Source organism: Somniosus microcephalus, chromosome 16, assembly GCF_052327205.1.
Source record: "Somniosus microcephalus isolate GS21.2 chromosome 16, FLI_Smic_1.0, whole genome shotgun sequence".
Lineage (NCBI taxonomy): Eukaryota > Metazoa > Chordata > Chondrichthyes > Squaliformes > Somniosidae > Somniosus > Somniosus microcephalus.
This window is the reverse complement of record NC_141002.1, coordinates 66,775,126-66,791,415: the sequence shown is the minus strand read 5'-3', so window position 1 is coordinate 66,791,415 and position 16,290 is coordinate 66,775,126. Positions and strand designations below refer to the sequence as shown.

Below are 16,290 nucleotides of genomic sequence, written 5' to 3'. Positions count from 1 at the left end.
ACTGCTGATCTACTGAAAGCCACAAGGAAATTCACCCCTGTGTCTGACGAGCAATTAATATCAGAATTAATTGGGTGTGGGGAATAGAGTACCTTAACTGTGAAGTGTACCAGCTGGAAATAAAAGTAGCAGAATTATGAGCAATATATGTGTGTGTGTATATATAATATATATATGGAAAACTTTAAGGTGATTGGGGCTGTCCAGGGGAATAGGACACTTCCATATCTAGGTCCTAAATTCAAATCCTACACAGGCTGATGAGAAACAAGTCTCCTCCCTCTCCAGTGGCTATAAAACTGGGTTACCTCTGTTTATTTGCAGTATTTTCATTGTATCAGGGTGTTGCAAGTCACATACATATAGAATTGATCGTAGAAGAGATTAAGATGAATAGAATAGGTGCTGCAATATGTTCACAACTGGCTCAGCACTATCAGGTAAAATGTAAAAGCAATTATTGAATCATTCTGATGTAAAACAAATTCCAAGATTCATACAGAAAAATCATGGAATATTAACTGGGCCCTTTTTTTTAATAGAAAATACACTCAAAATATTACCGTAGGATAAAATGTTAACATTGTAATGAATGGACACATCACCCCGTAGAAAATTGGATCTTCCAGTTGGTTCCTTTTTATTTCCAAGAGACAGAGCGCAGGTAAATTATACAGAGCTGAAGTTACAAATCTTCCAGTTCATTGCATGGCTCTCCCCCTTTTATGGTGATATACTACTGATCAGAACGATCAGCAACCGAAAACTGGTCTTGTGTCTAGTATAATAGCCAAATACCGATCTAAGGGTCGCTGGATTCAAGTCCTGGAGTCCTAAAAGAGACAGACTCCATCATGCAGTGATTTTGTTTTATGATTCATTATCACGGAATAATGCTTCTGAATGAGAGGTTAGCATCTGCTCGATCTGTGCTTACCTTCAGATTCCAGCTGCTTCAGCTGCTGTGATGTACGGAGGAAGTAGGCCCTCAACATAATGAAAATGACTGCCACGGGAATTGCAGCCAACAGAGTGTAGGGTTGTAACACAGATACCACACAGATAGCCCCCACAACAATCAGTATCAACTGTAAATGGAATGCAAAAACCATTAAACTTATAGCATGTCATTAACCAAAACTAACATCTTGTACAAATAATATGGGTCAAATAGTTTGGATTTTCCCCTAGTTTTCCTCCTTTGGTGGTCCTCAGAGATCAGACACCACCTGGGTCCAAGAGGCAGAGTGGACAGCCTTCTCCCTCCCATATCTCTGGTAATACTGCCCTTACCCAAAAAGGTAATCTAGGTTTGATTTAATGAAGACTCCTTGTCCAATATTCGCCTTCCTCCTGTGAGAAGGCTCCTGGCTTCCTCACAGATTCTGTCCATAACCGTGCAGTTAAAATTGAAAAATCAGTGGCATGAAAATGAAACTTGTGTTCTCCCACTCCAGGGTGCTGCATGTGCATGCAGGCACTCATAATAAACTCTGTTTTAGGAATTCTAAAACAGAATCACAGAATCCATCCATTCATTAATATGCAAGTGTTTCATGTAATGTCCCAAGCATTAATCATCAGCTCTATGTTAGTCTCCTTGCTTTCAACAGACCACCCAGATAAAACATGTGTTCAGTCTTATATATTACTAGTCGACCGCAAGTGCATTGCACATGTTATGTCAGAGAATATGCTCATTCTCTTTCCTGCCTCTGATTTCTCCGTGTTGCCGATTCTCTCTGTCCCTCCTCTTCTGCTTCTGTGTCTCTCGTTCTCTTCTCTACCTTTAATTCTTCCCTGTCGTCTGTCTTTTTATTTTCTTCTTTCCTTTTAGGTGGAAAGGGGCAAGTGATATGCATGTTATGGCAGTGAAAAACCCACCAAGACTGCATTTGGGATATTATTGGAGATTTTGGTAGTTTGGAGTCCTGACTTTTTGCTGCTGTCAGCCTTTGCCAAAGCTTTCTGCACTTAGTTAAGTGGGTTGCCTCATAACATGGAGAGTGCGCGCACTCCATATCAGGCTAACAGAATATAATCTTGTGTGGGTTTCTCAGTAGCTTGGTTTAGAGAACTCTTAAACATGGTGCTGCCCATGTGGTGATTCTTGTTATTCTTTGCAGAGGTTTAACACAACTGAATGGCTTGCTAGGTCACTTCAGAGGGCAGTTAAGAGTCAACCACATTCATGTAGGACTGAAGTCACATAGAAACAGAAAAATAGGAGCAGGAGTAGGCCATTCGTCCCTTCGAGCCTGCTCCGCCATTCAATATGATCATGGCTGATCCTCTATCTCAATACCATATTCCCGCTCTCTCCCCATACCCCTTGATGCCTTTTGTGTCTAGAAATCTATCTATCTCCTTCTTAAATATATTCAGTGACTTGGCCTCCACAGCCTTCTGTGGTAGAGAATTCCACATATAGGCCAGACCGGGTAAGGATGACAGATTTCCTTCCCTAAGGAAAATTAGTGATACAGTTGGGGTTTTATGACAATCTGACAGCTTCATGGTCACTTTTATTGATACCAGCTTTTTGTTTCAGATTTTTTAAACTGAATTCAAATTCTTAAATTCCCCTGGTGGGATTTGAACTCACGTTCTCCGGATTATTAGTCTAGGCCTCTGGCTTACTAGTCAAATAACATAACCGTACAAACTACCGCGCCCAGAACGGCACACATGTTCTAGATATAAAACTAATTTTCCACATAGAAATTAATAAGAAATTAGAAAGAAGTTCATCATAAATTCTCTGACCTGCACAAAGTCAAAGATGGTGAGTGGCAGCATGTCATCTATTATGGCAGTATCTTTGATGAATCGATTTAGAATTCTGCCTGCAAATTAAAGAAAATATATATAAAGAGTCTCTGACACAACGATCTTTAATAAGCAAGAAATAATTATTATTGTGTTGTCCTGAAATTAACAGAATGTTTCTATTTTATTCTGGCTGTTTTAAATACTATGGCTATGCACACATTTCCATCAAAGAAGATTAGGGCAAGAAAACTATCTTGCCCAAGGGAAGAAGTGTCAACACAAACCCTTCCATTGCATCTAAATGTTTATGGGTTCACTTTCAATGTGGTGGCATTACAGCTGTACTAGTGGAAAGTTTATTTTACACTTTGTACAGATGCTAAGTTGGTTCCCCTGCATCTACATTGTTATGTAGGCAAAAACAGCAGCCAATTTGTGCACAGCAAGGTATTGCAAACAACAAATGAATGAATGATCAGATCATTTATTTTTGGTGTTGTTAGTTAAGGGAGAAATGTTGATCAGAACACGGTGCGAGTTCTCTGTTGTTCCTCAAATAGTGCCATAGGATCTTTTACAACCACTTGAGCAGGCAGACAGGATGGGAGTTTAATGTTTAATCTAAAAGTCAGCACCTCCAACAATGCAGCATCCCCTCAATACAGCTAGCGTCTGGAATGGGGCTTGAATCCACAACCTTCTGACTCAGATGAAAGTGCATCATTTGACAACATACTATCCACATAGGTGAACCATTTTGCAACATTTAATTCAGTATTACCAATGAGTATGATTTTGATGTTCCGCTTTCCTAGGGTAGCTAATGCATAGCTCCCCTTTACTTTAGGCTTTATATGAAAGAAATACAAAGGAAAAAATATCTGTCTCTAAAGAGAAAACTATAGTATGCACCTAAATGTTTCAGATTGTATGGTCAACAAACCATTTTAATGTAGGTATAATCTAGTTGGATTTTGCTGTGTTAGCCTCTAATTGTTTCTGATATAAAATAATAGCTGGACAACTGAATATAAAACATGTAAGAGATGCCTCCTGCTCGGTTTTTATACTGAAAGGTTCTAGAACTGTGAAAGATGATTTCAAACTGTTGGAACATACGGATCCATTTTGTGAGGAGAGGTTCCTGGTCCATGCTTCGCTCCACTGGATTACAGAAACTGCATAGAGGTCAGTGCATCCTATCTTCTGAGCTACTGAACTAAGCTAGGCCATCTAAGAAAGGCACCATATGGAGGCAGATGACAAGCAGATATGGATTCATGCTTTTGTCTTTCCAGTGTTTTGGGTGACAGTTGACCAGAGGTCAAGTACTTTCCTATAGGAATGAAATGCTGATCTACATATAGTATTCCTTTGGAGACTATTTCCCATTTATTTCTATTACAGAAAATTGTTGATTTGAATGTTGCAAGGTTCCCCAATTTTTCATCTTCCAATGCTCAGTACAGTTTTAAATCAAAAGCCAACCCAACAATTTCACCTAGAAATAACAGTAACATGTAAATGTTCACATTTTACGTAAAGTGTTCAAGATTTTCTGTTACTTTTAGGATTGAGTTACTCAATAAGTTATTAAATGGACTGTCTTGGGAATTTGACTTCAAGATTCTAGGATGACTGCTTTAACATTATTCTGGCTGTGCAGCTGCAATGTTTCTATCTGACTTTTACTTCTTCTTAGGCAGTCTCTCGGGACCGAGGATGACTTGCTTGCACATTAAAAATGAGAATTCCGGTGCCTGATGAGTCCAATGCGGGACCTACAGTCTCTGTCACAGGTGAGGCAGACGGTGGTTGAAGGGGCGGGTGGGTGGGGTGCTTGGGTTGACGTGCGCTTCCGCTTTTACAATGGGCAGCCAGATAGCAAAAGATTGCTCCCACTACTCCATAAATTACACTCCCCACCCCGCCATGTCATAAAAGCCTGTAGAAAGGTGCTACTTATCACTGGATTTTATGGCCTGTGTCTGTCAGATTCAACTATAGTTACAAATTCACCCAGGTCAGATAAGATACACGTCATAGGCAGTACAGAGGTCCCCCACATTGCCACTCGATAATGTGCTTTCTGTTAAATGTAGATTTATGCATTCTAATTTTGAATGCACTTTCACTCCAGAATGATTTAAATTGCTATAGCTTTCAACCTTAACTCCTCTTCAGTTTAATCCCAGATCACAGAAATAAACGGCAGTCTTGCAAGTCAGTATGACACTTGTAGCAGCTTTACTTTATATTTCATTTACATGTCCTTTATCTTGGGTTCTGCCCTCTAGACATTGGTAGATTTATGTGGTAAACATAGTTAGTTTTAGCTGGGCTTTATCTTCTAATAATCAAATTCAATCCATCAAATCAAATACTCAGTTTCTTAAAGTTATTGCCAAGTTAACCTGTTAAGAGTATAGAGCCCAATTTTTAATCCTGTTCTGCTGGCACAAATTTCCTTTGATGTCATTTAATTATTTTTATTTTGCCAGTATGAAAACTAGAGGGGAACGACAGCAAATTACTTCATTGACACAGTCTTAAAATTTGACCGCAAAGCAACATTTGACAATTCTTGCTTCATTTAAAAGTTACTATAAAAATTCTATAAGAAGTAAAGATAATTTGAAATTTTGTGCAGTAGATCTCACTGAACTTTTCCTTAAAATCCAGCATGATTCAGTATGATAAAGTGAATTAATTTAAATATCAATGATGCATGTGTTGTATACCAAGTAAAACAGCACACTAAAACAATGACACTCACTGTGGTGAAAATAACATGCCCACAAACACATTAAGGGCTAGCCTGGTATTTTTCTCTCGGCACAGTATAGCACATGTATGTAGGTCAGACTTCCATGGATATCAACAAGCTCTCATCGAAGGAGTATCTCTCTTCATTTTCATACTCCATTGAACAAAATTCTGATAAATAAAATCCAAACCTTACCTCCAAAATGGAGCTGATGCTTATAACCATGAGTTATTACATAAAGCTATTACCTGCTTTCATTTTGTTGAATGCCGTCATAGGCCCTTGGAGAACTGAGTGCAGCATTTGTTTATGCAGGTCCTTGGAGACAGTAACAAGGGTATGAACCAGAGGCAGTCCTCGAATAACACCAAGTGCAAGGAAGCTGTCTGCAAGTCCCACATAGATGTAAAATATATAATAATGGCTGCCATTGGTAATAAATTTAGAAAACACAGAAAGATGGGAGAGGTCTGTTGAGGTCTCATTTGTTGGTGAGCCAGTGTCTTCTGCTAATCTGAAATAATCAAACATAAACAATATCTGAGAAAGATGTACTTTTTTTTTGCTTGAAAGACTGCTGAATATGAATAACTCCTTTTGTACCTATCAGCTTTTTGCTGTATTCAGTTTGAAATAGTGAAGAGGGAACAGCCCAAGAGTTGCAACTTAGTTTGGGTTGATTCAGCCTAAATCCATTTACTGCTAAAAATGCACAATTTACTACTCAAGGATGGCTAAAACTACACCAGCTACAACACTGGCATCTATCCGACAATGTGGAAAACTGCCCAGGTATGTCCTGTCTACAAAAAGCTGGAGAAATCCAACCCGTCCCATCAGTCTACTCTCAATCATCAGCAAAGTGATGGAAGGTGTCATCGACAGTGCCATCAAGTGGCACTTACTCAGCAATAACCTGCTCACGGATGCCCAGTTTGAGTTCCGCCAAGACCACTCGGCTCCCGACCTCATTACAGCCTTGGTCCAAACATGGACAAAGGAGCTGAATTCCAGAGGTGAGGAAAGAGTGACTGCCCTTGACATCAAGACAGCATTTGACCGAGTGTGACATCAAGGAGCCATAGTAAAAATTAAGTCAATGGGAATTAGGGGGAAAACGCTCCACTGGTATCATACCTAGCACAAAGGAAGATGGTTGTGGTGGTTGAAGGTCAATCATCACAGCCCCAGGACATCACTGCAGGAGTTCTTCAGGGCAGTGTCCTAGGCCCAAACATCTTCAGCTGCTTCATCAATGACCTTCCCTCCAACATAAGGTCAGAAATGGGGATGTTTGCTGATGACTGCACAGTGTTCAGTGCCATTCACAACTCCTCAGATAATGAAGCAGTCCATGCCCACCTGCAACAAGACCTGGACGACCTTCAGGCTTGGGCTGATAAGTGGCAGGTAACATTCACGCCACAGATGTGCCAGGCAATGACTATCTCCAACAAGCGAGAGTCTAACCACCACCCCTTGACATTCAATGGCATTACCATCGCCGAATCCTCCACCATCAACATCCTGGGGGGTCACCATTGACCAGAAACTTAACTGGACCAGCCACATAAATACTGTGGCAACAAGAGCAGGTCAGAGGCTAGGTATTCTGCGGCGAGTGTCTCACCTCCTGACTCCCCAAAGCCTTTCCACCATCTACAAGGCACAAGTAAGGAGTGTGATAGAATACTCTCCACTTGCCTGGATGAGTGCAGCTCCAACAACACTCAAGAAGCTCGACACCATCCAGGACAAAGCAGCCTGTTTGATTGGCACCCCATCCACCACCTTAAACATTCACTCCCTCCACCACCGGGGTACCGTGGCTGCAGTGTGTACCTTCTACAAGATGCACTGCAGCAACTCGCCAAGGCTTCTTCGGCAGCACCTCCCAAACCTGCGACCTCTTCCACCTAGAAGGACAAGGGCAGCAGGTGCATGGGAACACCAACACCTCCAAGTTCCCTTCCAAGTCACTCACCATCCTGACTTAGAAGTATATCACCGATCCTTCATCGTTGCTGGGTCAAAATCCTGGAACTCCCTTCCTGACAGCACTGTGGGAGCACCTTCACCACATGGGCTGCAGCGGTTCAAAAAGGTGGCTCACCACCACCTTCTCAAGGACAACTAGGGATGGGCAATAAATGCTGGCCTTGACAGCGACGCTCAGATCCCATAAGCGAATAACAAAAAAAAATGGCCTTTTTCGTTTGACTTAAGGAGTGAAAGACAGGCTATGAAGTAGTGTGATGGAGGCCCCAACTGTTCCTGATTATTCTTAAATTTCCTTAATTATTCAACATCACAAACATGTCCAATTTTGTCCTAGAGGGAAAACATTCATGGCACAAAATACACGGCATATGTGCAGAAATGTACTTTAAATATGTGTTTACCATTTTGGATGTTGGCATTGGAATGAAAAACAGCTATGAAAATTTAACTTTTAAGTGGTATTTTTAAAGTGAAGATGGCAGGTTAGATAACTATACCTCAAAACAGGTTAACTTCAAAGTGATATCAAAACAAAAATATTGGAAATACACAGCAGTTCTCCGAGCATCTAAAAAATGTCTAGGGTAGAGACGCTGGTCCTGATTTTCGTGTGCAGGTTCCATTGTGGCGTGAGTTGGACAGTGCGTTATTCGCACATGCTGAACCATTTGTGTGCTGACCCTATGTATGTTTCCGGGGTTGGCTTAATTAGCATTTTTCGGATGAGTTATCAGCGCGAATAACCACCACTCATTGGGAGCCTGACCATTAGTGGGCGGGAAATCACATGCTGCTGGGAACCTTAAAGGCCTGCAGTAACTTAAAGGGGCATGTCTATTTTTGTTGACAAAGGGGAATCATTCAAGATCATCAAAACACAACCGCATCTACAAATACTTGTTCCAGCAGCAGGGGGTCTCGATTTATTGATGGGGGCAATTGAAATATTATTGCAGCAACTGCAGCAGAGGAGCGAGGTCCTCTTTCCTGCAGATGGTTGTCAGATGGCAAGACAAATGGCTCAGGATGCATGGTAGGAGTTGGCAACACATTAATGCCAGTGCACAATTCAGTGAACTTGGATGTAGTACTTTAAAAAGTTTAATGATCTCACAAGATGTGCCAAGGTAAGAGACTCTACCATAATCTTATATTAAGGCTATTCCAAAGCTCTTCTGGCTGGCCTCCCACATTACACCCTCTGTAAACTCTGCTGCCAGCTTCCTAACTCGCACCAAGTCCCGTTCACCAATCACACCTGTGCTTGCTGACCTACATTGGCTCCCGGTCAAGCAACACCTCGATTTAAAAATTCTCATCCTTGTTTTCAAATTCCTCCATGGCCTCACCCCATCCTATCTCTGTAACCTCCTCCCACCCTACAACCCTCCGATATCACTGCGCTCCTCCAATTCTGGCCTCTTGCTCATCCCCAATTTTCATCGCTCCACCATTGGTGGCTGTGTCTTCAGCAGCCTAGGCCCTAAGCGAAAAATTCCCTCCCTAAACATCTCCGCCTCGGTACCTCTCTCCTCCTTTTAAGACGCTCCTTGAAACCTGTCTCTTTGACCAAGCTTTTGGTCACCTGTCTTAATATCTCCTTATGGGGCTTGGAGTCAAATTATGTTTGATAACGCTCCTGTGAAGCACTTTGGTAGTTTTACTGTGTTAACGGCGCTGTATTAAGCATAAATGACATGTACAGTTACTCCCATGCACAGTCTTATAATACTTGGAGTGCTTCCCATAGAGTAGGATACACTACACAGCAGGTTCCCTTCTCAAGTCATTGCTCCTTCCCCAGCATCCTCAACTGCTTTCCCCATGATAAATCATTCCATCTGATGTACCTGCATAATGCATGTTCATATTATCAGACCCACTATATATAGCTTGCTGATACTTCTTGCAATTTCAATGTGTCAACCCCTTCTACACTGTTTTCAATGGAATATCATGCATAATTAGGAAAAGAACATACACAGAAGCAGGACCTCCCTCAAGCACCATCTTCTTACCTTTTTTGAAAAGGTAACCCATGAGGTCCAAGATATAAAGTGTACTGAGAGAGCAGGAGATGGGGAAGTAGGAGACCTCTCCCCATCTTAAGGCTTGTACCAAACTGTTGTAGAGAAAAACAGCAGAGAATGTATGCGCAGCACAGTTCCACAAACAGCAATGAGATAGATGACCAGATAATCTCTTTGTGATGTTGATTGAGGGATAAATGTTGGCCAGGGCACCAGGGAAAACCCCCTGCTCTTCTTCATGGGATCTTTTATGTCCACCTGAGATGCAGAGAGAGCCTCAGTTTAACATCCCTTCTGAAAGACAGCACCTCTGACAGTGCAGCACTCCCTCAGTACTGTACTTCTGGTTCTCAGCTGAGATTCTGTGCTTAGGTCCTGGAGTGAGGCTTGGACTCAATACCATTTGGCTCAGAGGCGAGTGTGCTACCACTGAGCCAAGGCTGACAGCTTGTAACATGTGTTCCTCTTTTCTATCTCTATGTGAAGCTAAGTTGTGGACCAGAGAACTAGAGAAAGCCAGCACCTCACAGTATATATTGGGCCGTATTTTCCGATCAGAGGCTTCCTGCGTGCGGAGGCCTCCAATCTGGAAAAAATCTACAGACTTACCTGAGGGCTCCCGAGGTGCGTATACTTCCGCTCCTGGGCCTCTCCAAACTCGAAATGTGCAGGGCCCACGTATCCCAGAGGCGCATGCAATTCGCAAGCGTCCCTGGGATCACATGGGCCATGGGGAGCCAATAGGAGAAGGGAATCTCCCTTCATACACTTGACAGATAGACCTGTCAAATATATGAATGGAGATCACCCCAAAAACATAGTAGAACATTAAATTATTTTTTTAAATCACATTTTTAAAATGAGTTGAAATTCCAATAAATTAAATATTTTAAACAAAAATTTAATTTTTTGAAAAAAAGAATTAAAGTTTTTTACAGGGCTAAAAATAAACTTACCTTTTTTAAAAGTATTTTAAAATTATAAATCAGTGAATTTTAAAAAAAACATTTTTTTCAACCCTTATGCTGGTAAAAGCAGGCCTTACACCTTGCATCAAGAGCATCCCTGACAGATCAGAAATAGCGGTTTTCAGCGTGTGCACTTCGTATGCCTGAAACCGGCATTTCTGATGTCCCTATGGGTGTGTACACAGCGCGTGCCCACCCGTAGGCATCGGAAAATACGACCCAATAACTCTAACTTTGAAAAACAACAGCTCAGGTACATCCTGCTGGGGGATTTGAAGTGTGAGGTTGAGGAGAGTGCACTGTGTGATACGTAGAGCATGAGTGGCTGGGAGGGAGTAGGACCCGGCTAGCTGGAGGGCCAGCTCACTTCTGTCCTCCGCTGCTATATAAATGCAAATGGAAATCACCTGTGTTCCAAATCCCCTTCAGCTACAAAGTTTTCTAAATAACTTTGTATTAAAAGGTGCGTAATAGCAACTTTAAATGTTCAATTGATTCAGCTGAGCTGATGCAATGTAATTCTAGTGTAAAGGCCAGAAAATTATATTAACATCTAAATGATGACACTGTTGCCATATGAGCAGATTAAAACAAAGGTCCTACCTATTTCTGGTGGGAGCGTTCTGCACCATACAGTTGCACAGATGAACTGGAAATTTGCATAATTCACATTGTATGCAAAGGCCCAGCGTAATTGGCCTACACCCATACTCCTGCTCCAGAAGGCCCTGATTGCACGGATCTATGTGGCATCAGGCCCCCTGTGTCTGAGGGAGCCTACTGTCAACAAGGGCAGACGTCGATGATGAAGTCCAACACCGCCTTCAGTGTGCCAGTGCAGCCTTCGGTCGCCTGAGGAAGAGAGTGTTTGAAGACCAGGACCTCAAACCCGGCACTAAGCTCATGGTCTACAGGGCAGCAGTGATACTCGCCCTGCTTTATGCCTCAGAGACATGGGCCATGTACAGCAGGCACCTTAAAGCACTTGAGAGGTACCACCAATGCTGCCTCTGCAAGATCCTGCAAATCCATTGGCAGGATAGGCGCACCAACGTCAGTGTTCTCGCTCAGGCCAACATCCCCAGTGACGTAAGAAAACTACTAGGCACTTGGTCTAAGCGTTAAACAAAGCTTTAATCAACTGTTTTACAACATGGAGGTCTAGTTGTGTCCTTCACTAGTTCCTGTTAAAAGAATGGCCTGAGCAAGCTGGGCCCATGCCCGAGTATTTATACTCTCCCTGGACAGCACCACCAGCAGGCTGCCCAGTATTATTTCATAAGTCATTTCCACATGAATGACAAGATTCATGTCACCCAGCATCGAAGCTCTGACCATGCTCGATCAGCTCTGATGGACGAGTCACATCGTCCGTATGCCCGATACGAGACTCCCAAAACAAGCGCTCTACTCGGAGCTCTGACATGGCAAGAGAGCCCCAGGTGGGCAGAGGAAACGCTTCAAGGACACCCTCAAAGCCTCCTTGAAAAAGTGTAACATCCCCACCGACACCTGGGAGTCCCTGGCCCAAGACCGCACAAAGTGGAGGAGAAGCATCCGGGAAGGCGCCGAACATCTCGAGTCTCTTCGTCGGGAGCAAGCGGAGGCCAAGCACACGTCAACCCAACCACCCCACCCACCCACCCCTTCAACCATCGTCTGCCTCACCTGTGACAGAGACTGTAGGGGGAGGGGGATCAGCCAGTTGTCGTGGTACATGTAGGTACCAACGATGTAGGTAAAAAGAGGGAGGAGGTCCTACAAGCTGAATTTAGGGAGTTAGGAGCTAAATTGAAAAGTAGGACCTCAAAGGTAGTAATCTCTGGATTGCTACCAGTGCCACGAGCTAATAAGTTTAGAGAGAGTAAGATAGATAAGCTAAATACGTGGCTTGAGCAGTGGTGCAAGGGAGAGGGATTTAAATTCTTGAGGCATTGGAACCAGTTCTTGGGGAGGAGTGACCTGTACCAAGGGGACGGTCTACACCTGAACTGTGAGGGAGCCGATGTCCTCGGGGTAATATTTTCTAGGGCGGTTCGGGAGGATTTAAACTAATTTGGCAGGGGGATGGGAACCTAGGTAGTGGAAAAGAGGGAAGTCATATGAAGTCAGAAATAGATGGTAGAAAGGTGAGAAGCAATAAGCAAAGGAGAGAAACACAAAGGGCCAAACTAATTCATAATGAGAGTGTGAAAAAAGCAAGCCTGAAGGCTTTGTATCTTAATGCTAGAAGCATTAGGAACAAGGTGGATGAATTAGTTGTGGAAATAGAGGTAAACAAGTATGATTTGATTGGGATTACAGAAACGTGGCTGCAGGGTGGGCAAGGCTGGGAACTTAACATCCAGGGATATACAATATTTAGGAAGGATCGGCAAAAAGGTAGGGGAGGTGGGGTAGCATTGCTGGTAAAGGAGGGGATTAATGCAATGGAAAGGAAGGATATTAACTCGGATGAAACGGAATCTGTATGGGTAGAAATGAGAAATAGCAAGGGGAGGAAAACGTTAGTGGGTGTGATATATAGGCCTCCAAATAGTAATATGGAGGTGAGGGAAGGCATAAAAAGGGAAATTAGAGAAGCGTGCGATAAGAGCACAGCTGTCATCATGGGTGACTTTAATTTACATATTGATTGGACTACCCAAATTAGTAAAAATTCTGAGGAGGAGGAATTCCTGGAATGTTTTCGGGACGGTTATCTGGACCAATATGTCGAGGAGCCGACTCGAGATCAGGCCATTTTAGACTGGGTATTGTGCAATGAGAAGGGACTTATCAGCAATCTTCTTGTACGAGGCCCCTTGGGTCAGAGCGATCATAATATGATCGAGCTCTCAGTCGAGATGGAGAGTGAGGAAATTGAATCAGAGACTAAGGTCCAGAACTTAAATAAAGGGAATTACGAGGGTATGAGACGGGAATTGGGTAAGATTGATTGGGTGGTGTTTCTGGGGGGATTGACAGTGGATAGACAATGGCAAGCATTCAAAGATAGAATGGAAGAATTCCAGAACATGTTTATACCGGTTTGGCATAAAAATAAACCTAAAAAGGTGACTCAACCGTGGATAACGAGGGAAATTAGGGACAGCATAAAATTAAAAAAAAGGGCATATCAACTGGCAAAAAAAAGCACCAGACCGGAAGATTGGGGGCAGTACAGGATACAGCAAAAGAGGACAAAGGGATTAATCAGGAAGGGGAAAATAGAATACGAAAGTAAACTTGCAGCAAACATAAAGACAGACTGCAAAAGCTTTTATCGGTATATCAGGAGGAAAAGACTGGTAAAATCCCAAGTCGGTCCCTTGCAGTCCGATTCGGGAGAATATATAATGGAGAATAAGGAAATGGCAGACCAATTAAACTCATACTTTGGTTCTGTATTCACAAAGGAGGACACAAATAACCTCCCAGGAATATCGGCAAACATAGGGACTAATGAGAGGGAGGAGCTGACAGAAATTAGTATCTCTAGGGATATGGTGTTGGGTAAGTTGAGGGGACTGAAGGCCGACAAATCCCCGGGGCCTGATAAACTACATCCTAGGGTACTTAAGGAGGTGGCCCTGGAGATAGCAGATGCTCTAAGGATCATCTTCCGGAACTCCATTGACTCGGGAACAGTACCCGTGGATTGGAGGGTAGCTAATGTTACCCCAATATTTAAAAAGGGGGGTAGAGAGAAAGCAGGGAATTATAGACCAGTAAGCCTTACATCGGTTGTGGGCAAAATGCTAGAGTCCATTATTAAGGATAAAATAGCGGAGCACTTGACAAATGGGGAAAGGATCGGACAGAGTCAACATGGATTTACAAAGGGTAAATCGTGTTTGACTAATCTGCTGGAATTTTTTGAGGAAGTAACTGGTAAAATAGATGGGGGAGAGCCAGTGGATGTGGTGTACCTTGACTTCCAGAAAGCCTTCGATAAGGTTCCACACAAAAGATTATCATGCAAAATTAAGGCTCATGGAATTGGGGGCAAAGTATTAACGTGGATAGAGAACTGGCTGGCGGATAGAAAACAGAGAGTTGGAATAAACGGCTCGTTTTCGGAGTGGCAGGCAGTGACCAGCGGGGTGCCGCAAGGATCTGTCCTGGGACCCCAGCTGTTCACAATATATATAAATGATCTGGATCAGGGAATTGGATGCAATATTTCCAAATTCGCTGACGACACTAAACTAGGAGGAGGGGTGGGCTCTGATGAGGATGTCAGGAGGCTACAGTGCGATTTGGACAGGTTGGGGGAATGGGCGGATACGTGGCAGATGCACTATAATGTGGATAAATGCGAGGTTATCCACTTTGGGGGTAAAAACAGGAGGGTAGATTATTATCTAAATGGCAATAGATTGGGAGATGGGGAAGTGCAGAGGGACCTGGGTGTTCTTGTGCACCAGTCACTGAAGGAGAGCATGCAGGTGCAACAGGCGATTAAGAGGGCAAATGGTATGTTGGCCTTCATATCAAGGGGGTTCGAGTATAGGAATAGGGATACCTTACTACAGCTGTACAAGGTGCTGGTGAGACCGCATCTGGAGTATTGTGTACAGTTTTGGTCGCCCCATCTGCGGAAGGATGTTCTTGCCATGGAAAGAGTGCAACGGCGATTCACCAGGCTGATACCTGGAATGGCGGGAATGACCTACGAAGAGAGATTAAATAGTTTGGGCTTGTACTCACTGGAGTTTAGAAGATTGAGAGGGGATCTCATCGAAACATATAAAATTATGGCAGGCCTGGACAGGCTGAATTCAGAGAGAATGTTTCCAATGGCCGGGGAGCACAGAACCAGGGGCCACAGTCTAAAAATAGCGGGCAAATCATTTAAAACAGAGATGAGGAAGAATTTCTTCACTCAAAGAGTGGTGAGCCTGTGGAATTCCCTGCCACAGAGGGCTGTGAAGGCTAATTCAATAAATATTTTCAAGAGAGAATTGGATATATTTCTGAAGGCTAAGGGGATTAAGGGTTACGGAGAAAAGGCGGGGACGGGGTACTGAACTGGTAAGATCAGCTATGATCTCAGACGAAGATCAGCCATGATCTCATTGAATGGCGGAGCAGGCTCGAAGGGCCGAATGGCCTACTCCTGTTCCTATCTCTATGTTTCTATGTTTCTATGTCCTGCATTGGACTCATCAGTCACCTGCGAACTCATTCTTAATGTGGAAGCAAGTCATCCTCGGTTCCCGAGGGACTGCCTAAGAAGAAGTGTCTGAACCTCTGACGAAGGGCCTCGACCTGAAATGTTAACCTATCTGTTTTAACATTTGCCGTTTTTCTCCTTTTATATCTTTCACCTCAAGGTGATTCTTTTCTAAAATAGAGATGGAAAATAAAAAGATTGCTTTATGCATAGGAATCAAATCACCATAAAAGGGCTGTTTTATCTTGCAAAAGCATTTTATTAAAAAAAATATCTCCAGCGGCCAAGTCAAGGGCATCTTAAAAGACACATTTCTAGGATGATACAGCAAAGCATTTAAAAGGGTCTGTGTTCCGGAACCATTTAAAATTTCAACCCAATAATCGCCACAGAACAGATTGTTCTTGTTCTTTCACTCACGAGAGAAACCTTCATAATTCATTCACAGCTTGTGAGGTCTGGGAACACACTGCCAGTAGTGCAATATCTTATATACGTATTTTATGTTTAATTGATCTGTTTCTGAGATTACAGGGGGCCACTTTCACAATCAGTATTAATGTCACTGGGGGGAAAAAAAGAGAAATCATTTTG

General features: G+C 42.9%; 1 protein-coding gene across 1 annotated transcript in view; it reads right to left on the bottom strand.

Moving 5' to 3' along the window:
• Positions 1-16,290, bottom strand: part of cftr (CF transmembrane conductance regulator) — a 178,303-nt gene that overhangs the window by 20,250 nt on the left and 141,763 nt on the right. Inside the window, exons 17-19 of the mRNA XM_086009187.1 lie at positions 5,788-6,053; positions 2,767-2,846; positions 938-1,088 (exon numbers count right to left, since the gene is read on the bottom strand). Of these exons, the coding sequence (XP_085865313.1) occupies positions 938-1,088; positions 2,767-2,846; positions 5,788-6,053 (497 nt within the window). The remainder of the gene's footprint in view (positions 1-937; positions 1,089-2,766; positions 2,847-5,787; positions 6,054-16,290) is intronic.